The following is a 26,122-nucleotide window of genomic DNA, read 5'->3' on the forward strand; positions in this document are numbered from 1 at the left end:
AGCTATGAAAACATTTAAAGTAGAAAATATTATCAGACCAATAAAAGCAGATTTTAATACAGAAATGTGGGTTTGATAAAAAATTTAAAACATACTTTTAATCTAACAACCATTTAATATGAGAATCCTGAAAAAAATTCTCTATTTAAAAGAAAATGTTAGTGCACAAAGACACGATAAACAGGCAGGAACATCTCGCCATTTTTTGCATTATTATGTCTGTTTCAGTTGTTATAAAACTGAACATAACTTAAAAGAAGCTTGGTTTTGAAATTGGGCCTCTGTCTCTTTAAGAAGTTCCTGCAGCTCTCTATGCATGTTTCTCGCTTTATAACGTGATATAATATAGATATAACATAATGACATTTTATGTCCTTCTGTGTCGTCTTTCACTGATATTTAAATTGATTTTCTGAAACACTGAAGTGTGACAAACGTTAAAACGAGAAATCTAAAAACATTAATGCAGGAGTTCATTATTTAAACATTTGAATCTGCTGCTCTGGATTTTTGCCTGCTGGGAAAAAAAAAATCATCTGTAGAGGAAACTTCCTCCACTGTCAGACCTTCAGCAGGAAAATTCAGGTTTGAAACGCCGTTAAATCAGCGAATCCTGAGAACCATCTGTTATCGTTAGAGTCTCTGCTGGAAGATGCTTCACATACACACACACACACACACACACACACACACACACACACACACACACACACACACACACACACACACACACACACACACACACACACACACACACACACGACCTGAAGCAGGTTTGTGTTCTTCATCTCAGCGGATGGTGATGTTACGTCTATTTAACTGACACATAAATAAACGAGGTCTGATCACTGACCTACATCTCCTCCCAGTTTCCTGTTTCGAATGTGGCGCGTCTGGATCTGCTGCTGGCATAAAGGCCCGTGTTGATGCTAGCACAAACATTAGCATGCTCACCCCTCTGGTTGTGTGTTCTTCATATTTCCCATTAGTCTCTTGGATTTCAGGATGACCGTCAATTTTTGAGTCTTTTAAACCAATTATTACCATAAAACGGGAAGAACTGGTGGAGTTTTTGACTTTGACAGATGCCAAATCAGAAACTGGGAAGTTTTTGTTGGTTCACACCTTCAGCCAGTTGGAAGGAGGAGAAGATGTGAGACATATAGTCGTTTTGACGTTAGCATTAGCTTCTGCTAATTTGTTAAAACGTGTTTAATGGTTTTGTGTCAGTGTCGACTTATTTTTTGTCTTCAGTGGTTTAGGATTAGCTTCTACCAATGCTTTTTTTATTATTAGTTACTTAACAATTATACAAATTCTCTTCTACCAATGATTTTATGTGCTTAGCCATTTAGCATTAGCCAACATGCACTTGTCTTACGAGCTATGGTTAGCTTTGCAATGTTTTTTAATGTGTCAAACAGTTTAGTGTTAGCTCTTGCTGATTTTTAAAAAATGGGTTTAGCAGTTTAACGTTTGCTTCTGCTAATTTTTGTTTAGCCATTTAGCATTAGTTTCCACCAATTTTTAAAATATAAATAGCAGTTTAGTTTTAGCTGCTATTTACTTTTTAGATGTTTAGCAGCTTTGTTTTGGCTTCTGCTAAGTTTTTTAAGTGTTTTGCTAATTATTGTTAGCTTCTGCTGATTTTTTTATGAATTAATGTTAGCATAGCTAAGATTTTTGTTTATCAAATTGGTAATTATTTAGCCTAACGTTTTGGTTATCTGTTGTCACCACTGGCAATAACTATTGCTGAAACATATATTCTCCTTAGCAAGTGTGACGGCCATTTTGAAAAAGTCCACCAGAAAAGAAAATAATGTAGGCTATGATTTAACACCAGGCTATGATTTGTGTAATTGTCAATTTTAGTGCAAAAATGTTTTTTCTGTGGCAACCATGGTGGCCATTTTGACAGAAACAATCAGTAAACATGATTTTTATTTGTCAAAATGTGTTTGATGTGACACCAAGAGAATTCGTCTTGCAAATTTAGTAAAAAAATAAATAAAATTTCCAACCATCTTGGAAAATGGCCACCATCTTGAATTTATTAGTGGCGTTTTTTCCCCCCCAAAAGCAAACCTTTTTTAACATCATGTGAAAAATATTTAAAACAACATGAGAAGTGAATGTTTTCCTCTGGTTTGTGTTTCTGCAGCCCGTCGATGTCGAGCAGCTCCAGCATTAGGGACGCAGCCCACAGACCCACAGTGAGTCCTCGACGTTCGGTGCAGCGGCGCCGAGACGTTGGCGCAGACAAAACGTTGAGCTCAGTGACAGGGTGATTCAGTCTCATCCTGTCACTGACTCACTGAGATCTGAGAGGCTTGACATGAACTCAGGATGACACGGAAAACAGATAAAACTCTTTGTGTCACCAGGGCCAAAATTCAAAATCAAACAAGGAAAGTTGCCCAATTATATTGTTTTAGTAGGAGTTGGATATTATTCACAGTAGAGTCAAACATAAAAAGGATATTTGTATATGTCAGCAAATACTGTTTTACTTTTACTTGAGTTCAGTTTTTGGTACTTATGTTGACTGCAGTTATTTCTTTAGCTGTGAACAGTTCATTAAATGTTTCTGTGAACAGTTCATTAAATGTTGCTGTGAACAGTTCATTAAATGTTGCTGTGAACAGTTCATTAAATGTTTCTGTGAACAGTTCATTAAATGTTACTGTGAACAGTTCATTAAATGTTGCTGTGAACAGTTCATTAAATGTTTTTGTGAACAGTTCATTAAATGTTGCTGTGAACAGTTCATTAAATGTTACTGTGAACAGTTCATTAAATGTTGCTGTGAACAGTTCATTAAATGTTGCTGTGAACAGTTCATTAAATGTTTCTGTGAACAGTTCATTAAATGTTACTGTGAACAGTTCATTAAATGTTGCTGTGAACAGTTCATAAATGTCGCTGTGAACAGTTCATTAAATGTTTCTGTGAACAGTTCATTAAATGTCGCTGTGAACAGTTCATTAAATGTCGCTGTGAACAGTTCATTAAATGTTACTGTGAACAGTTCATTAAATGTTACTGTGAACAGTTCATTAAATGTTTCTGTGAACAGTTCATTAAATGTTACTGTGAACAGTTCATTAAATGTTTCTGTGAACAGTTCATTAAATGTTACTGTGAACAGTTCATTAAATGTTTTTGTGAACAGTTCATTAAATGTTACTGTGAACAGTTCATTAAATGTTGCTGTGAACAGTTCATTAAATGTCGCTGTGAACACTACAGTGTTTTATGAAGAAAGGCCAAAGGAAACAAAAGAATGTTGCAGAACGCTGAGGTTTTCCATAATAGACCTGTGTGAAGATGTGAAAGTCAATTAATTTGCCTTTCAGGCAGCAAAACAAACAGTGTGTTGACAGAATCCATTTCGAGGCAGAAATTCAGCCCGTGAACCAATCAATATTTAGATGGCTTGTGTTTTGCTGCTGTGTAAACGGAGATCGGGGTTCAGGTGAGAGGAGAGAGCGTCTGCGGCTGATGATGTTTCCTCATATTAAGGACTTCAGCCAGTCAGATCAGTTTTAGAAAACTCTCACGGTGTGTTTTTATTTTCTCTGTCTTTCTGTGTGCGTACATTTGAATAAAAATAAGGAACAATAAAACTACTGCTGTTTTTTTTTTTTTTTGTTCTTTGGTAAATAAATGGGGCACCCTGAACGCTGCAGCTGCATCGCTTCAGATTTACGTTGTTAATCTGCATTTTGAAGGTTTTCGCTGCGTAAACCAGTCTGAGGAGCAGCATGGAGAGCAGTGTATGATTGTTCCACCAGGGGGCGCATTGACGGTGTAAATACCTGTTCAGTAGAAAACTATAATCTTTGAGGTGAATTATGTAAATTATTATTTATAAGGAGAATTATTACATTGTCATTTTTAGAATAATTCGGAAGTGTTTCTTCAACATGGTAGCTAGTGTGGCGTTGCTAGCGCTAGGCTTGCGAAAAAGTGTCAGATTTTAGCAGTTGTGTAAAAAAACGCTAACCATTTCACTGACCAGCACTGTCGTTTTGCTCGTATTTACCCAGAATGCACTGCACTATGGTTCACTTCCTGATTTTAGAGCATTCTGCTGTCCGCTTTACTTTCACATAGTCATTCGGACCGAACCAGTCGGTTATGGCATTGAGCTAAGTCTGGTCTGGAACTCTGGTTCTGTTCAAAAGGAAGTGGACTACAGCACAGGGCATTCTGGGTAAATACAACCTAGACAAATGTGTTAGCCTAGCACAGACACGACTCATTATTTTTTTAGTGACAAAATAGAAATTCTACAACGACTGAAATCTGACGGCATCCATTTGTGTTTCCAAGTGTTGCAGAAGGAAGTTGCGTGTCTTTTTCTGAAGTTTCTGTGTCGTTTTCTTCAGTGGTTCTTGGTGCAGCCCCCCCCCCCAGGCAAGGAGGGCAACAAGTTATTCAAAGGTTTTTGATTCAAAGTGGCTGAAACTATAACAAGTTTTGTTCCCCAATCGAACCGAGTTTACCAAACTACCAAGTATGAAAACACTGTTACTGTTGCCATTTTCGCCACCTGCTGGTAAAGTGTACACATTACAGCGTTTTGAATTGAAATCCTGTTGAAAAGCTTATAAAATATTCAGAGAAGTGCAGCTGAAGCCTCAGTGTGAATGTGGACTGTTTGTTAAGTTTATTGTTCTCCATCCCTCCTGTTAGCCAAACAAGCATCTCTTCATCGGGGCAAACAGTCATTTTCCATCCACTGATATGTTTTCCTTTCTGAACTGAAGGCTGGGACTCAGACAGCAGCGAGCTGATGGAGGAAGAGCTGCAGGCGACAAGCTGAACACCTGCACCTCCTCAGCAGAGTCACACACCCCATTAGTTCAGCAGCAGAAAATCCATCAGGGAAAATGTTCTCACTGTTCTCAATAACTGTAACTTAAAGTCAGAAATTCATTCTGATGCAACGCTTTCAGTACAGCAGAACACTAGATTAGGATGAGGCAACAGAAGGGAAATTTTTATTTCACTATTTCATACAATTATTTCACTTGAAGGTGTTTTATTAGTGTAATGTGGAGAGCTTGCTAAACAGCCAGTCAGTAGCTGGACAGGAAGCAGAAAAATCATTTTCCAGATGATAAACAAGGACAACTTTTCAATGATTACTGCTCAAAAATAGGAACATTTTACATTTTCTAACACTTACAGGTAAAATATAGTTAATTTTGAGCATAAACAAGGATCTTGGATCCAGTTAAAAATGCTAATAGCTGATAATTTTAATAATTCAAACACCAAAAATATCTTAATTTGCATTAATACGAATGTTTGCGAGGGAGGAGCTATTGTCTTCAGTCTTCAGCCAATCAGCATCAAGGAAAACAAAATGGCGCTCACCGATTGGCTGACCTGCTAAGTGTCAAGAATCACAGTATTTAGGCATTTAGCAATAAAAACTGTTTAAAAAACAAAGTTTTACAAAATACTTTTGTCTAGTTTCTTAGATTAATAAGACAATAGGTAAAATATACCAGAAGAGAAGATTTATTGTCAAAATTTGTCAGACTTTCCTTCTCAGTTCATCATATTAGTACCATGAAAAGCAACAAAATTGTTTTTTTAGAACTATGTCTCATTTTAAATCAACTAAACTGCAGAAGACAGATGTTATAATGTTGATTTTATGAAAATATTGTTGCACAGATAAACACTGTAAAACACGACATTTTACCAAGTTTTTATGGTTCCTGCTGGCTGATTATCTGTTTAAAACACACATTAATATAAAACACATAAAACTGATAAAAACAAAATTTTGAGTCCCACTAGCAGATTATGTCACTCATAACATTATTTCCATTTTAAAAGGAAAATAAAAAAATAACCAATTATTAAACTTCTACATCTTATTGAAAAGTTATTTGTATGTTAGTTTCATCTTATTCAAGTGAATTGTTTAATTTCCTCTAGAAACTGAACAAAAATATTTTGTAACATTTTGAATTTTTGCAGAGAAATAATTCACAATAAAATCAGTTTTGGATTTTTGATTGGAGAAAGTGATTTATCCCCAGAAACCTTTAATCTTGTGGGATTTTTGGCCTAAGAGAAGCAAATGAAGGAAATCTGAAGCGTCTGATCTCCATGTTTCCTCACAGGAATGTGAAGCAGAGCTGCTTTTATTGAAATAAAAGCGACTAAAAAGTGAATCAGCTGCAGCCGCAGGACTAAATCTCTTTACATGGAGAGTTCAACAGACGAAAAACCCTCAGAGAGCAGATCTTCATTTTTATATCACCTCGCTGTAACATCAGTCATCCCAGGGCGCGTTTCCCTGTAAAGAGCAGGTTTCTTCCTCCCACTCATTTTCCCTTCATGCTCTGTTTATTTAGCCTCAGCCTCTGGTCCCCTCCACTAACTCAATGAAAGCAGCCGCTCCTGGTTCAGTGAAGCGTCGGTTTGCTGCTGAAAAGGCAGATTTTTATTACATCAACAGGAAAATGTAGCACTTTGTCTCTGAGATATCAGCAGCTCATTTATCCACAGAAAACCAGCGGAAACGGTGTAATTGATTCACGTTCGGCACCGTAAAGAGCCGGGCGTCTTTTTCCTGCTTCATGAATTTAATAAATCAGACTGACAGACAGACGAGCCACGACTGGAGGCAGAAATCACTTCACAGGGTTTCAGAAATGTACCTGCTGCTGCGTTTTACCAAAACAAACAGAGAAAATTTGAGATTAAAATCATACTGTTTCTAGGAAAAGCTCAGATTCATCTGAGTTTTAAAAGTAAAAAAAAAAAAACCTGCTAGATAAAACTCAGAAATTGTAAGATTAGATCACAAATTTTCTAGAAAGAAACTGGAAATTTCTGAGCTTGAAAAATAGAAAACTTGCTGAGAGAAACAAGGAAATTTTTAGATAAATCTCAGAAATTTCTGAGTTTTGGAAGTCAAAGACTTGCTAGAAAAAGCCCATAAATTTTGAGATTGATTCTGAAATTTTCAAGAAAAATGTTTGGGAATCTCTGAGTTTTGAAAATCAAAAATTTGCTTAAAAAAATCCAGAAATTTTCTGGAAAAAACATTAATTTGTTTGAAAAAACTAAGAAATTTTAAAATTAATCTCAGAAATTAGAGAGTAATTTAGAAAAACTTTTTAATTAATTGCATTTGTTGTTTCTGTTGCTTTGATTATTTATTTTGGATATTTAGAAAGTCTCCCATTTCCAGTGATAAATGTTTTTCTTTCGTTATTGCGCCATTATTACCATTATATTACTTGAAAATGGTTTCAAAACAACAATATCATCGTTTATCGCGATAAATTCTACAATAATTTATCATGTCTGACCTACATTTAGTCCTTCTAAAATTGGGATATTTCTCCTTAAATCCAGTGAAACCTGCCGCCGTTTACGTTTGGAGATAATAAAACATTTATGCGATCCTGAAGCTGAAGTGATTAAATTCTCCATGGAAACATGACATTTATCAGAAAACACGGCAGGCGATCCTGACGAGTTCATGAGTTTAACCTTTTGTTCACTTTAAAAGTTCAGAGCTCCACTTTTATTAAAGAGTTGTGAGTTTCAGTTGCTGTTGCCAGTTGCCTGAAACGTTTGCTGATTGCTAATTTGGCTGGTTTGTATCAGACATTAGAGCTGCACAGCGAACGCCTCTTCCCTCTCCACATGATTAATAATTAATGCAGAGAAACAGAAAATCCCATCATCACTAATGTGGCTGCGGTGGAGGCGAAGAGAAACCGCTGCCAGGGCCGGCATAAGGCTTTTTAGGGCCAGATTTTAATTTGGGCCCCAGACCCCCTGATGCCACCCTGTTTTATTACGGCTAAACTTTTGATTTTAAGATGACAGGAGAAGCAAACTGAACAAAAAATTTTGGATTTGAGAAACAGATTGGTGATGAAGTGTGCAATAGAAACCTGTCACAATCAGCAATTAATCAACTAATCACACGGAAAAATTAAATAATTTACATTCTGATTATTAATATTTTAAAATTGTTGTTGATACATTTTATTTATGGTTGTGATTGTTTTTTATTTTGGATAAAGTACTTTCCAGTTCTCGTGTTACATGTTTTCAAAAAAAACTAAGGTTTATTAACTAAATTTATTGAGAGAGCAAAATTACATTTTTACACCTTTAACAATATATCACTTGAAAAAAGCCTCAAAACAACAATATTATCGTTTATCGCAAAAATAGCTGGAGGAATTTATCATCCAGTGAAATTAGTAACAAGCTTAACAGTGTTATATTATTTTAACCATTTGAAAGAAAAATCAACTGATTGATCCTAAATCTACAGTAATAAAGTTAAATGTGATGATTAGCAAAGCACCGAGTTGAGAATCTGGGCAGATATTGATTTCTAATATTGCTGCAATAAGCTGATATTTACCAATAAATATTTAATATTGCAAAAATTAATTATCAATAATGACTGGTATTACATTTTTAAATTGTAATATTTTTATCCTCCAGTTATGAAAATTGAAACAGATTCTTGTATTTTGCTGAAAAAGTTATTTTTCTGTTATTTCAGTTGAACTAAGTTATTTGCACTCCAAATAACTTTAGTGTTTTTGCAGAAACATTTTTCGTTTGCCAGTAGATCCACATCATGTTTCCTGTTTTACAAATTAAACCATTTCTCTGCACTTTGGCTGTTTTTAGTTCAGGAGTGAGAAGAAAACGAGCAGAAACTCTTTAAAACTATGTAATTTATCATTTTAAATCATTCCTGGTGACGTTTAGAGCAGGAATTAAATTTAACTGCCTCTGTTTTCTGCCCACACAGGAAGTCTGCAGCAAGCTGAATAATAATAATAATAATAATAATAATAATAATGACAATAATAAAGCCGTTTCCACTGGGAAGCAGCAGCTTTTTATAGCCCAGCAGTTTATGCTCTCTCTGTAGTTTTATAAATAATTCACAGATCCAGGAATCGTTCCTCCACATCCAGCTCCACTTGTTTAATCCTCCTCTCCTTCACTAACTTCCTCTAATGGATCCGGCGTTTCTGGACGTGATTCTGCCCACTGAATTAAATAAAGACTTGAAGCAGCAGCGAATCTTTTTCAGCCTGACGCTGGAAATCTGACTAAAATGGACTTCTGGTTTATATTTGGGTTTCTGACCGACTCTTTGGAGGCTGCAGATGAATTACTGCAGCATCACCGCTTGTGCCTGAATTGCTAAGCAACAAGTTGTTGTTGCTGTTGCCAAAGTGTTGCCCTGAACTTAAAAACCTCCGGAGGTTTGGAGAGAAAGACACAATCAGCCGAGTCCGGACTCCCTTTCCTAATTACACAAAGGTCATAATCAGCAGTGGGATTCAAATTTTTAATTGAGTTGATCGAGAAAACTGCCATTAATAAATCAAAAATTATCACATTTTAATTGAAAACTATGGATCAATTTTCAATTCTGAAACTTTTCTGCTGATAAACTATTGAATAAGTCGATATATGAGCTCAAAAACATATATTATTGTTTTTAATTTGTTATTTATGATGCCGTGTGTAATTAGAAGAGTAAATTTTTGCCAAGATTTTGAGAATAATTTCAGATATTTTCTAGAAAAAAACAAACAGATATTTTATGAGTTTGAAAACTTTGCTAGAAAAAACTAAGATTAATGTCAGAAAATGTTAATAAAAACACAAGAAAATTTCTGTTAAGTTTCTTCTGATTTTCAAAAGTCAAAGTTTTTATCTTTTGGAGTTTTCAATAGTAAAAAATTTTAAATTTTTTTCATAAAGATTACTGAGATTAATCACAATATTTCTGAGATTTTCTGAATTTTTTAAATTTTCCATCTGAGATCTTCATGATCTGCATCGGATTGAAGGAAAGTTCAGATTTCTGGTGTTTCAGGAACTTTTTATCTTCATCAACAAACAGATATAAAAAAACTCGCTTCATTTCATATTTCACAGTTTTTTAGATTTGGGAAATAATTTGTTTAAAAACCTCTGATCTGTTTTATATCGTTTCTTATATACTTTATTATTAAAGATATCATATATTTTATATTCTATTATAAATCTTTTGTATATTTACAAAACATTTTCCCCCATTTTATAAGTGGAACTCGAACTTCCACAAAACAAAAGCTCCTATAAATTGGTGAAAAGTCACTTGTATATAAATACATTTTTGATGTGGAATATTTTTTTGTACATATTTTCTGATGTTTGCGAAGCTTTGGTGGCTTTTAGAGGGGCAAGGAGAGATGGACCTAAAATATTCCAAATACAGAATATCTACAGATTAAATGGAAAATAAATACAAATAATCAGATAAAACCAACTGGAGTTTCTAAATTATTTTCTCCTCCTGATTAAAATCTGTTTCTGCCTCTTCGGCTTTAATTACCTTCCTAAATAAATAAATAAACCATTTTTGGCCCTGCCTGCACTCCATATGGGAACCTGATGAAGACGCAGGTGTGTGTGTGTGGTGTGTGTGTGTGTGTGTGTGTGTGTGTGTGTGTTGGGCTGGTCTCCTGCTGAATCACAGATGTCTCCATTTGTAAATTCGCCAGCTCTTGGTGACATTATCCTGCAAAACGACTCGAATCCACCAAGAAAACACAACAAATCTACCCAGGAAAAGGTCAGACTATAATTCCCAACTCATAGCTCAGATTACTCTGATCTGCAGCAGATTTTTCAGGTTATTTTGATCTGGTTTGTGCTGCAGAACAAACGAAACTCAACCACCCGGCTGATTGTTTTCCTCATAATCCCAGTCGTTTCTGCTCCTCCTCTGGATTCACTTCAGGACCGTTTCCAAAACGTTACGAAGCCGTTAGTTTCTGTTTGTTTCAGTCTGATCAGGTGATCTGCCTCAGGATGAAGGCGGCCGCCTCTCAGCTGATCTGTCAGTGTCGTTGACCCAAAAACAAACCTGATGTGTCATTATTTATTAAACTAAAGCAAATGCAAACTCAGGATTCCTGCATGTGAAAATCCCTCACAGATTTTTTCTGTGTCACAATTTAAAGCTTCATCTAACAGATGGAATAATACTCACTGTAATTACGACCCGTGTGACGACATGAAGTAGGCCGAAAACACCCATCATAAAACAAGCTTCTATTTCCTCCTGAACAGTTAGTTTTCTCATATATAGTGCAATAAAATATTTACATTGAAACTAAACCAAAATCACTTGGGCTTCACTGCAAAAACACAAAATCTTATTTTAATCTAGTTTCAATATAAATGACAATAATATATAAAACCCTCTGATTTCTTGATGAAAAGTCATTTTTTATGTTCATTTTGTTTTATTTCAGGTTTAAAAAGATTTTGATGTACCAGAAACTAAAAATTATTGGCTAAACTTTGAGTTTTTGCAGTGCAGATTGGTGACAGTTGGGTGCAAATGCAGAAACTAAAATAAAAGGCAGTCGATACAAAGTCATCAGTTTGTGCAGGAGTGTGTGTGTGTGTGTGGGTGTGTGTGTGTTTGTGTGCGTGCGTGCGTGCGTGTGTGTGTATGTGTGTGTGTGTGTGTGTGTGTGTGTGTGGCCTACTCTTACTGATGGACGACCGTTTTCCCTAATCGATCGTCCCACAGGAACCCGCCTGATCTTCCCCTCTTCCCCGTCACCATGACAACACACCGCCCTCTGATTGATGACGCCACGCAGAGCCTCCTCTGGGCGTCCACACCCTCCCCGCTCCTCCCCGCTCCTCCCCGCCCCTCCCCGCTCCTCCCTTCTCCTCCCTTGCTCTCGCTCATCCGTCCTCTTCCTCCTCCATTCTTCCACTCTTCCTCTTCTGCAGCGTTTCTGTTTTGTTTCTGAGTTTTGCTGCAGCTGCTCTCTCACTTCTTCCACTGGACGATTCTAACGTTGCTGTCTGTCTCAGACATCAGCACTGAAGAGTGTTGATGCACATTTATCACCACCACTTGGGGGAAAACCTGCAGAAATCCTCCATGATTGTCAGAATGACAGTAATAATTTGTGCAAAGCTGCTTCGATCAATTAAATTTAAATTCTCAGTGTTGAGGCCCTTAACTGTTACAAATAAATGTGATATTGTTGATATTCTGCTGATGTTGATAAAATCACAGTGTTTTTTAATGCAGCAATGTAAAACAATCTAAGAAGCTAAAAGGTAAAAACAATTAGCAGCCAGGAGAATCAATAAAATCCCTCCAGGATAATAAAAGCATAAAAGCTTCGAGGATCTTAAAGTTGAAATAGTTTCGGTCCCTGGAGTGTTTAGTAGGACTGGGAGGAAGCAGCTGCTTGGGAGAAGATGAACCATGAATTGCAGCAGGACGCTGCAGAAACGCTGCGATCTGCTGCGTTTCTCTGAGACGCAGCTAAAAATGGAGCCAAGCAGCTTTGATGTCGCCTGTTTGATATTTGCTTCTTTTTCTGGATCCACTCGTCTTTGTGGTTTTGCACTGATTTATATAGAACAAAAGGGATTTATGTTTTAAATATGACACTGAAGGAGACAGAATACTGGAAAGTACTTTAAGTACTAGTGAAAATGTTTTATTACATTTGAATTAAAACAAAACTAATTTACAAGTTTTCAGCAGATAACTCCTTAAGATTGACTTTTTAAATTACCAACAGATTATTTCACTTAAAACAGCAACAAAAATTTTTCCCAATTTGTGAAATGATCTGACAATTAATATTTTTATCAATATTGATGAATTATCAACGTAAAATAAGCTCTCTTTAATATTCAAGTTTACTGAGGTATTTGTACTAAAAGAGAACTTGACAGATAATTGGTCAGATTTTGTGTTTTGTGGCATTTTTATGATGCCTTATTATTTCCATTTTAGACCCTTATATCACATCGCATTACAAAGAGATAATTTACACCAAAAAACACAAATTCTCCAGAAAAAACAATGAAATTTCTGAGTTTAAAAAGTCAAAAATTAGCTAGCAGAAAATTTCAGAAATCTTGATCTTACTCTCAGAAATCAGAAAAACAAGAAAATATTACAATTTTAAATGTCAAAATGTTGCTAGAAAAAATCTGAAAAGTTCAGATTAATTTCAAGAACTGTTCAGAAATATCTTGGAAATTTTTAGTGTAAAGAAAAATTCTAAACTCAAAAAGTGAAACTATTACAACTTTTCAAATTCAAAATGTTCCTGTTTTCTGAGTCAGAAAAGTGAATTTCTGTGATTTAAAAATCAGTGTCAGTTCTTTTAGTGTCATGTTTATATTTTCCACCTGAGAACCTTTGACCTTTGACCTGTTCTTGTGTTTTTGCAGGTGAGCTAGTCGCGCCGCTCCCGGTTCCCATCATCCTCTTCCTCCTCTTCCTCTCGCGGCTCCGCCATGTTTCCCTTCGCCTGCCCTTCCTCCTTCCTCTTCCTCCTCCTCGCCGCCCTGCTTCCTGCCTGCCAGCCGGAGTCGCAGCGCGTCGACCCGAGCGCCGAGCCCGAGCCTCGGACGGCGCTGCCCTCGTCGGCCGCCGCCTCGCTGGCGCCGTCGCTGCTGTACGGGAACAGCTCCACCTCTGGCCGTCTGGATAAGTGCGACAAGAAGACGGTTTGCACGGAGGGCATCCTGCTGCCGGTGTGGGAGCCCAAGCAGCCGGGCCTCGGGTACCAGGTGGCCCGCGCCGTGGTCTACTTCGTGTCCCTGATGTACATGTTCCTGGGAGTGTCCATCATCGCAGACCGCTTCATGGCGTCCATCGAGGTCATCACCTCCCAGGTGAGCGGGACCAGGAGCTTTAAACCAGCTGAGATTGTTCAACTTCCTGAGTCTGATCTTCATGGAGAACCTTTCGGGTTTTTATCTCTTTAAGTCTCTTCAGAAATCGATTCACACAGATTCCTGTGTGGAGGCCCAATGTCCTTTTAGCCAGTGTAGATAAAAAAGATCAGAAAACTTCAGATCCATTGTAGAAAAAAACAAGACAATTTCTGAGCTTCAAAAGTAAAGTAAAAAAAAAAAAATCAACTACATAGTTGGAAATAATTTGTTTATGTTTGTAAAGTGCATAGATATAAAATCCTGGAGGCATTTATCCTGCTGGTCCTGAAATGGAAAATAAAACCTGAAATTTCAAAGTGATTTATGTGTTAATGGAAATTTCAGAGCTCTTTAAGTAAAACGGTTTTTAAATTTAAAATTATTTCACATCTTGAGGCGATAAAAAATAAAACAGGCTCCAATTGTTAATCAAGGTTCTGGTTCTTGACATGCAGAACAGCAGATGAATGTTCCTTCATTATGAGAGCTGAATATCAGAAATCCTTCTGCAACATGAGCAGAACTGCATCTCATGAACACAACGTGACTTTTGTTTTGGGGATATTTACAGTAAAACTGCATTCGGTGCTCTTTTTCTGCATTGTTGTGCTTTGACCGTTCAGTTTGAGGTCAGGCCTCCTGGACTTTTGAATCTGCTGCAGCGTCTCGCCCAGTTCAGCTCGTCTGAGCTCGGCTGATACGGTGGAACAAATTGAAGTGGGATTGGCCGTTATGGAAACATTGAGAGATAAGTTGGAGGTGGAGAGGACAGCAGAACGGGCTGAACGAGGCCGGCTGATTGTCCATCAGAGGAGAATCGGCTCCTCGTCTCGTTGTCCATGTGTTGCTTTTCCTGAAGACGTCTCAGGGATTTATGAAGGTCATTACGTGATGAGTAAACCAGAAACCCAGGAATTCAAATGAATTATTAGACAGCAGGAGTCATTTTATAGACTTTTGTCAGTAAAAGTTTATAGTTTCTGACTTTAATTAACGTAATTAAAGATGATGATAATTAATTAACAATGATTGAAAACCTGACTCTTTCTGTGGAGGATTTTCAGCCAGCGAGAATTTATTGAATCTCATCCTTTATTTCCTGTTTTGTGAAGTTTATTTTGCAGTAGTTTGTGGGGGTACGGGGGTTGGTTCGTTATAGTTTGTAAAGATAGAAAATTAAAAATGGACAATAATTTGGGAAAGAAAATGAGGATTCATTTTGCAGTCATATTTTCATCATGTTATTTTTTAATTTATAATTTTTAAACAAACTATTTCATTACCAAGCTAAATGTGTAGCTCTGAGCAAAACTACTTAGCTAGCCAGATAAATATTTAGAAATATTTAGCTGGAAGTATTTTTTTTCCTTTATATTGGGATTCATCAATACCCAGATTTTATTTTGATAGTCCACTTACAGCTTTTGGCAAGTGAATTTGCATATTATCTGAATATTTAGCTCTCAGATAGCTAAATAGTTAGCTAGCTCAGACATTTAGCTGTTTAATTATTAGCTAGCTTAGACTTAAAAAGGTAGTTTGCTAACTAAATAGTTGTTAACAAAAAATATTTAGCTACCAAGCTAAATGGGTTACTCCTGTCCAGAGCTGGGCTAAATTATACCAAAGTAAGAGTAGCACTACTTTAACATACTTTTACTCATGTAAAAATATAAAGTATGTGTTTTAGAAATAAGTCAGAGTGAAAAAGTATTTGGTAAAAAATCGACTCAATACTGAGTGACTGATCAAATTATCATTCATTTAAAATTTAAAAATGACATCATCAGTCAGATCAAAATGTAAAGTTATGTGGAAATTTAGATGTTTTTAAGGATAAAAGTGACAATAATTTATATAAGTAACAAAAATAAGAAAATCAGGCTAAAGAAAATGTTTCCAAATCAATAAAAAACTTCTGAACCTTTAACAAAAGCTGCAGGTGTGTCTGAGTCTGGTGGATTTTTGGTTAAAATATGTTTGTTTTTCATTCAATGGGAAGAAAATCCAGAACTTTTACTAAAGTCAGAGTAGAAATCCTTCATAATAGAAGTAGTGAAAGTAATGTAAGTAAATGTAGCTGAGTAACGGTAACCAGTCACAGCTCTGCCCGGCTCCTCAGGTGTGTTCAGGTGTCCAGTGTGTGTGTGTTTTGCAGGAGAAGGAGGTGACCATCACCATGCCCAACGGGGAAACGTCCGTGGCGACAGTTCGCATCTGGAACGAAACCGTCTCCAACCTGACGCTCATGGCTCTGGGCTCCAGCGCTCCGGAGATCCTGCTGTCGGTGATCGAGGTAAACGCCGCCGCGCCGCCGGCGTCGGCTCTCCGTCGCGGCTCAGCTTTCAGAGCCTCCGTTCCTTTGCAGGTGTGCGGTCACAACTTCGAGGCCGGCCAGCTGGGGCCGGGGACCATCGTCGGCAGCGCAGCCTTCAACATGTTCGTGATCATCGGGATCTGCGTGTGGGCCATCCCCAACGGCCAGTCGCGCAAAATCAAACACCTCCGGGTTTTCTTCATCACCGCCTTCTGGAGCATCTTCGCCTACATCTGGCTCTACCTCATCCTGGCTGTCATATCGCCGAGCGTCGTGGAGGTGAGGCCGCCTGCCTGGATGGGAAACCAGTCTGACCATCAGCAGGATTAGCCTCAGCCCCCAAAACCAGTAAAACATGAACTGCAACACACAAAATCCCACAAAGTTCTTCTGACTTATTTTCAGCGCAAATATCTCAAATAGGTCAAAACTAACTGATGAGTAACGTTTCAGCAAAATATAAGAGCTTGTTTTAAGTGAATAAGTTGGCAGATAAATCCACCAACATTAAGACATTTAAAGCAGCTCACATCATCTGAAAGTGGCAGTGTCATGTAAAATCCGCCTTTTTATCTTTCCATCATGTTATGATGTCATTTCCTCATCTAAAACAAACCTGCTTTGAATCTTTCATGCATGTTTGATTCATCCTTTATTTACATGGCGACCAGTCAGAGACCCTCCTGTGTTCCTGGAAAACATGAAAGCCTGCCAGTTTAATCAGGTTTTGGGTTCTGCGCCAGAGAGAAATAGAACCCGCCTCCGTCCTCATTGCTGGATCTCCCGGCGGCGCCTCTGTGACCCTGCAGGGGTCACCAGGTCAGCGGGTTCCTGGATGTCTGGCCTTGTGTTTCAGGTCTGGGAAGCTCTGGTGACGCTGCTCTTCTTCCCGGTCTGCGTCCTCCTGGCCTGGATCGCCGATCGCCGTCTGCTCTTCTACAAATACATGGGCAAGCGTTACCGTGCCGACAAGCGCCGCGGCATCGTCGTGGAAACCGAGGGGGACCTGACCCCCACCAAAGGCGGCATGGAGATGATCGCCGACGGCAAGCTGCCGCGGGGAAGCGCCGTGGCTCCCGCTGAGAACGGCAGCGATGGAGCGGCGGGCGCCACGGCGAACAACACCGCCGCGGCGGCCGCCAGGGGCAACCTGCCCAACTCCAACAGCGCCACGGTGAACATGGAGAGCGGCAGGGAGCTGGACGAGAGCCGCAAGGAGGTGAGACAGGAAAACCAGCTAACCTGAGGAGAAGGATTGAAGGTTCATTCAATCCTTGCTCCGCCTACAAACCGGTCCGGTTGAAGTGAACTCTGGTGCGGTTAATGTGAACGCCGAGTGGATCAGCGGCCGCTCCAAAAGCAGGAAGTGGGTTGCAGCACAGGAGCCTCTGGAGACTCAGAGCCACTAACTTCTTCACCAAACGGAAACAGAAATGGAGCCATCAGATTTTAGCAGGATTTCTGTCCTTGGTAAAATCCTATGAGCCATTTTTCCTGCTAGCGCTAGGCTAACATGTTTGTTTTGGTTGTATTTACCCAGAATGCCCTGCGCGGTAGTTCACTTCCTGCTTATGGAGCGGGCTCTGGCCTGCTTGGCATTCACATATGGATTCAAACCAAACCAGAGTTCAAACCGAACCCAGACCAGAGTTAGCTTAGCATTCACACCTCCCAACCGAACCGGACTTTCTAAACACACGGACTGGAGTTGGATTAAAGTGGACTGAACTGGGCTGGAGCTCCTGTGGAACCAGGGCGAACCAGGAAGTGACGGGAACCAGAAACCTAAACCCGGCTTTTCTCCGGCAGGTGATTCGCATCCTGAAGGAGCTGAAGCAGAAATATCCCGACAAAGAGCTGGACCAGCTGGTGGAGCTGGCCAATTACTACGCGCTGCTGCACCAGCAGAAGAGCCGCGCCTTCTACCGCATACAGGTAAGCTCCGCCCACCTGCCTCACCGCTAACCACACCTTGTACCGCAAAGTCCCGCCCTAAACGCCGGGTTTGCTTCGCCTCGTCGCCACCAGGCGACCCGGATGATGATCGGAGCCGGAAACGTCCTGAAGAGGCACGTCGCCGACAACGCGCGGCGCGTGGTGGTGGCCGACGAAGAGGAGACCGAGGAAGACGACCTGGGCGTCTGCAGCCACATCTCCTTCGAGACGGCCCACAGTCAGTGCATGGAGAACTGCGGCGTTCTCACGCTGGCCGTGGTCTGCCAAGGTAGGAGGAGCAGCGGAAACATGAAACCTTCAACAGCTCAGGATTGATTATGACAGGAAAAATAATTACACTTCCTGTTTTACATAAAGAGAATGAAATATCAGTCATTATTCCCTCGGGTGGAAAGTTGACATTTCAGTGCAGCCCATCCAGAAACTAAATAAAAAGCAAACAAGAGACGATGCCTGAGGGCGGCCATCTTGGGAGGCGCCGCCCTTTCAGTGGCTGGGAATAAAGATAAAATATTACCAGCAGAAACAGCATTTTGGCCACTGATGTGTTAAAAGATGAAATATTTAAAATATTTCTTTTATTGTCATATTGCGAGTTTATTCTGGTGATATCAGTTTTATTCTCATAAATAACGCTTCTCTGCTTAGTTTGAACCAAAACCTTTGGTTTTTAATAAATATGACCTTCAGATTTCTTTATTTTGCAGCATAATTTGTCTCTGATTTATGCACCATTCCTTCATATTTAAAATGTTGTGACTTGTTAGTTTTGTGTGTCCACAGATTTCAGAAACAACCTGAAACCTGCAAATTTACCCGGAAACAGAATAAACCGCCTGATGTGATTCTCTCTGGTCGATTTTTATCTGATTTTATTGGGTTATTATCAGTGTAGAACCAGGAACATTTAATGTCACATTTCTCAGTCCAGTGACTCCACAGCATGATGCTTCCTCCGCCGTGTTTGTTTTCCAGTTTTCTGACTGGTGTTGTGTTTTCGTCCTGCAGGCGGTTTGGGGGAGAACACTTTCTACGTGGATTACAGGACCGAAGACGGTTCTGCTAACGCCGGATCCGACTACGACTACAGCGAGGGAACCCTGGTGTTCAAACCCGGAGACACTCAGAAAGAGATCAAGGCGAGTCGCAGCGCGAATAAAACCACAAAAAGATTCTACGGCGTTGTGGCAGGGCAGGAAAAATAAGAGTACATTTCTGCCAAAATACTGAGAAACTTGGAGATTAATTTCAGAAAATTTTTATAACAAAACAAGGAAAATTGATTCTGCTATAAAATGACAAATTGTCTAGAAAAGACAATGACATTTATGAGTTTGAAAAGCCAAATATTTGCTAGAAAAAGTGAAAATTTGCAAGAAAAACTCAAAACATTTTGAGGAAAATCCCACAAAAAGTCTGGAAAACACAAGGAAGGAGTTTCAAAAGTTGATCATTTTCCAGTCTAGAAACTTAAAAAAAATTCTAGTTAAAAGTTATTTTTTAGAAAAATATTGTGATAAAAATTTATTGTTTTTGGCAAATAAATTTCTAGGTTTTTTTCTGGAAGTTTTCCAAGATTAATCTCAAAATTTGAGATTTTCTTGCAAATTTTTGACATTTAAACTCAGAAATTTCACCTTTTGATCTAGAAAATTTGTGATACTTTTGGCAGGAATGTACTTCTGCATTTGTTTTGTCAGAAATGTAATGGCCCTAACTTGCAGCGGTCAGATCTGACTTTGGTTGGCTAAAACAGAAAAACCTAAGAACCGGAAGTTAAGATTGAAAGGCCTAAAAGATTATCTCTGTTTGAGATAAAAACTGGCTTATCGGGCCTGATGAGACGCGAACGGATCGATGAGCTTCTCTCCCTCGCTCTGATTTCTTCTTTGAGCGTCTTGATGAGAAATGGATCGATCCTCAGAGAGGAAAGGCTTCTCTGAAACGCAGAGCAATTAAAGCTCAAAAGTTTTGACCCGAACAGATCTGACTCTTAAATGGTTTTTTCATTCTAAGCAGCAGATATGAATCACAACTTGTTACATTTAATCATTTTTGAAATTTTGATTAAAATTTTGATTTTTGTTGATGCAATTTTTTTTCTTTTCAGACACAGAAATCTTCAGGGTTTTTATTGAAGCTCGTGGCAATTAATCTCAAAATATTTTAATTTTTTTCTATAAATGTTTTTGATTAATCAATCTCTAAAATATTCAAATTTTTTTCTAGAAAAATTTGAAATTAATGTAAAACTTTTGATTTTTTTTTTAGCAAAATTTTTTGGCTGTTTTTTTTAGATAATTTCTTAGATCTGAATATTCCCAAAGCTTTATCGACTTAACTGCTCAGAGAAAGTCTGTCAGGTTGTTGAGGATTTGGTGAAAAATCCAGGTAAATTTATTCAACCAATATTTAATTTGCCAACAGAATTTGAGTCAAATTTTCTTAAATCAAGTCAGAAACTTGCAGTGAGACTTTGGTTGACTGAAAAGTTTTTACAGTGAAATAATTTTGCGTTTGCAGGTCGGCATCATCGACGACGACATTTTCGAGGAAGACGAACACTTCTTCGTCCGCCTGCTCAACCTGAGGGTCGGCGACGCCGAGGGGATGTTCGAGAGCGACGAGGCGGGCAGCGCGCCCAAAGCCCGGCTCGTCGAGCCCCTGGTCGCCACCGTGACCATCTTGGACGACGACCACGCCGGCATCTTCACGTTCAGCGAGCGCCTGGTGCGCGTGAGCGAGAGCGTGGGCACCATGGAGGTGACGGTGGTGCGAAACTCGGGCGCCAGAGGCACCGTGGTTCTGCCGTACCACACCGAGTCTGGCAGCGCCATGGCGGGCGAGGACTACGAGGAGGCGCGCGGCGAGCTGGAATTCACCAACGACCAAACCACGTGAGGCACACAGAGCGACGGGGAGGACCGGGCCAGGGAGGACCGGGCCGGGGAGGACCGGGCCGGGGAGGACCGGGCCGGGGAGCCCAGAGCGGGTCCAGGAGGTTTGGCATCCTGCACGTTTTAGTTCTCCAGGCTGCTGGAAGTAACAACATCCTCAAGATGTCGATGATGTCTCTAACGAGCCGTCATTCGATGCAGGCGCTGAAACACGCAGGACGCCAGCCCTCCAGGACACCAGCCCTCCAGGACCCACTTTGGGCTCCCCTGGACCCGGCCAACTGAACAAGAAACATTTTTTAGCAGAATTAGTAGCAGAAAGTCGGGCTGGGCTCCTGCAGCGATCGCCCCCTGCTGGTGGAAGCTGTTGCTGCCCGGTGGCAGGCGGTGCTCTGTCTGACGCTCTGTTTGTGCTCCTTGCAGTCAGACCCTCCAGGTGAGGATAATCGATGACGAAGAGTATGAAAAACATGAAAACTTCTTCATCGTTCTGGAGGAGCCGCGCTGGCTGAAGAGAGGAATCTCAGGTGAGACATTTAAAACAAACCTACATTTTTATCCTAAACTTTGTGGTTATTCTCTACTTTAGAAAACTGCAAGTATTTTTAGTTTAATTTGCTTGTGCATTATTACACTTGAAATATGTCAAGTGTAGTTACACTTATACACTTAAAATTTACACTTATAGTTTGTTAAAACTACAATTTTTAATGTGTTAAACTAAAAACTAATTTATCTGTTAAACGTAAAAGTTAAAAGTAACTTTTCAGCATCTTAGAAGCTTCTCTTAAGTAAATAATTTCCTAATATTTATGAATAAATCATTCGACTGGCAGTTTATTTCACTTTGAGACATTTTTCCATATTTTCAGTGAATTAAACAGCCAGTAGAAAGTTATTCATTAATTTTAGCACATTTTTTCATACTGTATTTTTTAATCGCTTAAACCAGGAAAAACATTTTATTATATCTTGAGCTGGAACTAATATGGTGCTTCTTTTTATCTGTATATTATATCTGCCAGCTGTTAAACTTTTTATGTTTGTCATGAAGAATAACTGATGACTCTTGTGTTGTTTTGTCCTCAGCTCTGCTGCTTAACCAAGGTAAGGCTGATTATTCCTCCTGCTTCACGCTGAACCTCATTAGACTGGTCAGGAAATGTGGGTTCGGTTTAATCTTCTAATTATTTTCATTTTCACATAGTATATCAGAGCGTAATGCGGTTTAATCACAGAAAACTGTCAGAGGAGCAGCAGCAGATTTGTCTCCGATTAAAGGAGCCGCAGGATAAATTCAGCCTCTCAAGTGACTCATAATTTCTGTTTCACCTGCATAACTTCAGCTTTTTTTATTTTCACCAACAAGCAGCAGAAATCCCAGCACTGCACTGTAAAAACGCAAACTCTCACCGTGTATTTTTGTGTAGTTTCTAGTGCGAATGTCTTAGTAAACTTAAAAAAATACAAAACAAATTTACAAATAACTTTTCAGCAAAATATAGCAGCTTATTTAAGTAAAATATTTGCACAAGAAACTAAACAAGTGTCTGTTCCGCCCCCTGATTGGCTCCTTGGGCTATTTCTCCAACATGAGCTCTGATTGGTTGGCGGAGGACCAGTACCAGACTGGGCCAGGAGCTGCCAGATGGACTGGGAGTGAGTGTGAGCCCAGCAGAAACAGAAACAGTTGCTGCTTCCTGCTCTGCTCTGCTGCTCCTCAGATTAACTGGTTTCCTGTTTAACCCAATTTTCCTCTGGGATTAGAGGAGAGCTGGGTTCAGATTATCAATCCAGATTATCAATACAGATTATCAATCCAGAACACAAAGAAGGAGATAATGTGGCCAATCGGTTTGGTTCTATTGGTTAGATTATATTTATTCGACTCTCTACCTTTTATCACGAGTCAATGATCCATCCATCCATCCATCCATCCATCCATCCATCCATCCATCCATCCATCCATCCATCCATCCATCCACCCACCATCCATCCATCCATCCATCCATCCATCCATCCATCCATCCATCCATCCATCCATCCATCCATCCATCCATCCATCCATCCATCCATCCATCCATCCATCCATCCATCCATCCATCCACCCACCATCCATCCATCCATCCATCCATCCATCCATCCATCCATCCATCCATCCATCCATCCATCCATCCATCCATCATCCATCCATCCATCCATCCATCCATCCATCCATCCATCCATCCATCCATCCACCCATCCATCCACCCATCCATCCATCCATCCATGTTCAAATAGAAATCATTTGTCATCATGTAGATTTCATCCTCACATCCGGCTGAAACGCTCCAGAGTTCAGACCAGCATGTGATTCACAGGGATTAACAAAACGCTGGAGCCTAATCTGTTATTGATCCTGGATTTAGAGGGAGTCGGTGACGGCCATCTTTGAAGCTCATTGCTCTGGTTGTTTCTGTGTTTTTACCCTCCTGCCCCAGCTGAGGGGCAGCTGAGCGTCGAGGAGGAGGAGGCCCGGCGGATCGCTGAGATGGGGAAGCCCATCCTGGGGGAGCACAGCCGCCTGGAGGTCGTCATCGAGGAGTCCTACGAGTTCAAGGTGGAGGGTCATTGGTTTCCCTGTGCTGCCCTCTGCTGGCCAGCTGGTGGCAGTGCCTCAGCCCAGCCAAAGAAAACATGTCTGGAGCCACAAATGTTTTGAGAAAAGACAACCGTAGTTTTTGTATAAATAGCCACATAAAACTTAAAACACGCACAAAACAGAATTAATAAATTTTTTTCTGCAGGATGTGGAAGTTTATCTCAACAAAAAAAAGCATTTAATTTTCTACATTACAAGAAAATAAATGGTAAATATTACTTTTAAATTTAACATTTTCTAGGAAATCGCAGAGATGTTGAGAAATCTAGGAAAAACTTGAACATTTCTTTGTTTTTATAAATTAAATTTCTGAAATTGATGTCGCAGACCAATCTGGGTTTCTCCCATTCACCTGGATTTTCAGTCAGCAAACAGGAGATGACTTTAATTTTCTGCTGCTTTAGAATTGTAGTTTAGCTGTAGTTCGCCTGTAGTTTAGCTGTAGTTTGCCTGTAGTTTAGCTGTAGTTTGCCTGTAGTTTAGCTGTAGTTTGCCTGTAGTTTAGCTGTAGTTTGCCTGTAGTTTGGCTGTAGTTCGCCTGTAGTTTGCCTGTAGTTTAGCTGTAGTTTGCCTGTAGTTTAGCTGTAGTTTGCCTGTAGTTTAGCTGTAGTTTGCCTGTAGTTTAGCTGTAGTTTGCCTGTAGTTCGCCTGTAGTTTGCCTGTAGTTTAGCTGTAGTTTGCCTGTAGTTTGCCTGTAGTTTAGCTGTAGTTTGGCTGTAGTTCGCCGGTAGTTTGCCTGTAGTTTAGCTGTAGTTTGGCTGTAGTTTGCCTGTAGTTTGGCTGTAGTTTGGCTGTAGTTTGGCTGTAGTTTAGCTGTAGTTTGGCTGTAGTTTGGCTGTAGTTTGGCTGTAGTTCGGCTGTAGTTTGGCTGTAGTTTAGCTGTAGTTTGGCTGTAGTTTAGCTGTAGTTTCGCTGTAGTTTAGCTGTAGTTTGGCTGTAGTTTAGCTGTGTTTAGCTGTAGTTTGGCTGTAGTTTGGCTGTAGTTTGGCTGTAGTTTAGCTGTAGTTTAGCTGTAGTTTGGCTGTAGTTTAGCTGTAGTTTCGCTGTAGTTTAGCTGTAGTTTGGCTGTAGTTTAGCTGTGTTTAGCTGTAGTTTGGCTGTAGTTTGGCTGTAGTTTGGCTGTAGTTTAGCTGTAGTTTGGCTGTAGTTTGGCTGTAGTTTAGCTGTAGTTTGGCTGTAGTTTAGCTGTAGTTTGGCTGTAGTTTAGCTGTAGTTTGGCTGTAGTTTAGCTGTAGTTTGCCTGTAGTTTAGCTGTAGTTCGGCTGTAGTTTAGCTGTAGTTTGGCTGTAGTTTGGCTGTAGTTTGGCTGTAGTTTGGCTGTAGTTTGGCTGTAGTTTAGCTGTAGTTTGGCTGTAGTTTGCCTGTAGTTTGGCTGTAGTTTAGCTGTGTTTAGCTGTAGTTTGCCTGTAGTTTGGCTGTAGTTTGGCTGTAGTTTAGCTGTGTTTAGCTGTAGTTTGCCTGTAGTTTGGCTGTAGTTTAGCTGTAGTTCAGCTGTAGTTTAGCTGTAGTTCGGCTGTAGTTTAGCTGTAGTTTGGCTGTAGTTTGCCTGTAGTTTGGCTGTAGTTTAGCTGTGTTTAGCTGTAGTTTGCCTGTAGTTTGCCTGTAGTTTGGCTGTAGTTTAGCTGTAGTTTGGCTGTAGTTTGGCTGTAGTTTGGCTGTAGTTCGCCTGTAGTTTGGCTGTAGTTTAGCTGTAGTTTGGCTGTAGTTTGGCTGTAGTTCGCCTGTAGTTTGGCGATGACAGTGGAGGAAGTGAACGAAGTTGTTCGGTCCTTGTTGGTCACACTTCTAAATATCGCATCAGCATTTCCAGCCGCCCGGTGGGATCAGCGCGTCTCTCTCTGGTTGTTCACTGCGAAGGAAATTTCTATTTAGCTTCATGGCGTCAAACCGATTCGTTACATACGGGAAACGTAAACAGTTGGGTAAAATTTAAAACCTCAGGCCAGGTTTCTCCAGGAGGAAAGTGTTTCTCAGCAGCCTGGACCCCAAACCATCTGGAGGCTCAGCAATAAAGAACATTTAGCTTATAAAATTACATATTTTTCACGTTTCTTAAAACATTATGTTATGTTAGCTGCAGTGTAGCAAAGAGCAAATAACAGGGCTAAGACCCGCCTTCTTGCTCTGATTGGTTGTTTCTAATTAGTACTGAGGCAAAGCAGAGGAGCTTGACCTTTCCTCAACTCATTTGTCACATAATAAACCAAATGTGTCAAAAAGTACATTTTTTATCAAGGTTTCGTACTGAAACTGTAAAGGATCGTTGCTTCTGATTGGCAGAGCACCGTGGACAAGCTGATCAAGAAGACCAACCTGGCGCTGGTCATCGGCACTCACTCCTGGAGGGAGCAGTTTGTGGAGGCGGTCACCGTCAGCGCAGGTGAGGCAATATGGCCGACTGCGTCCCAGTGGAACTAATGTTGGTTTATTATCTCTAAACTCTCACGTTGCAGATGAAGTAATGAAGCACAGATAAGGAGATTTGTTTGGTTCAACTGGAAGCAGCTTCTGATTTAGGACATAAACTTT

The 26,122-nt window shown here is 39.8% G+C and overlaps 1 protein-coding gene across 1 annotated transcript in view; it reads left to right on the forward strand.

Annotated features, from left to right (window-relative positions):
* slc8a2b (solute carrier family 8 member 2b) overlaps positions 1–26,122 on the forward strand; it is a 76,900-nt gene that overhangs the window by 45,149 nt on the left and 5,629 nt on the right. Inside the window, exons 3-15 of the mRNA XM_055028316.1 lie at positions 2,165–2,216; positions 13,294–13,740; positions 15,941–16,078; positions 16,151–16,378; positions 16,956–17,318; positions 17,909–18,034; positions 18,128–18,323; positions 19,064–19,194; positions 20,579–20,952; positions 21,376–21,479; positions 22,042–22,059; positions 23,433–23,551; positions 25,874–25,973. Coding sequence (XP_054884291.1) covers positions 13,360–13,740; positions 15,941–16,078; positions 16,151–16,378; positions 16,956–17,318; positions 17,909–18,034; positions 18,128–18,323; positions 19,064–19,194; positions 20,579–20,952; positions 21,376–21,479; positions 22,042–22,059; positions 23,433–23,551; positions 25,874–25,973 — 2,278 coding nt within the window. The 5' untranslated portion in view covers positions 2,165–2,216; positions 13,294–13,359. The remainder of the gene's footprint in view (positions 1–2,164; positions 2,217–13,293; positions 13,741–15,940; positions 16,079–16,150; positions 16,379–16,955; positions 17,319–17,908; positions 18,035–18,127; positions 18,324–19,063; positions 19,195–20,578; positions 20,953–21,375; positions 21,480–22,041; positions 22,060–23,432; positions 23,552–25,873; positions 25,974–26,122) is intronic.

Source organism: Poeciliopsis prolifica, unplaced genomic scaffold, assembly GCF_027474105.1.
Source record: "Poeciliopsis prolifica strain line A6 unplaced genomic scaffold, Auburn_PproV2 SCAFFOLD004, whole genome shotgun sequence".
Taxonomy (NCBI): Eukaryota; Metazoa; Chordata; class Actinopteri; order Cyprinodontiformes; family Poeciliidae; genus Poeciliopsis; species Poeciliopsis prolifica.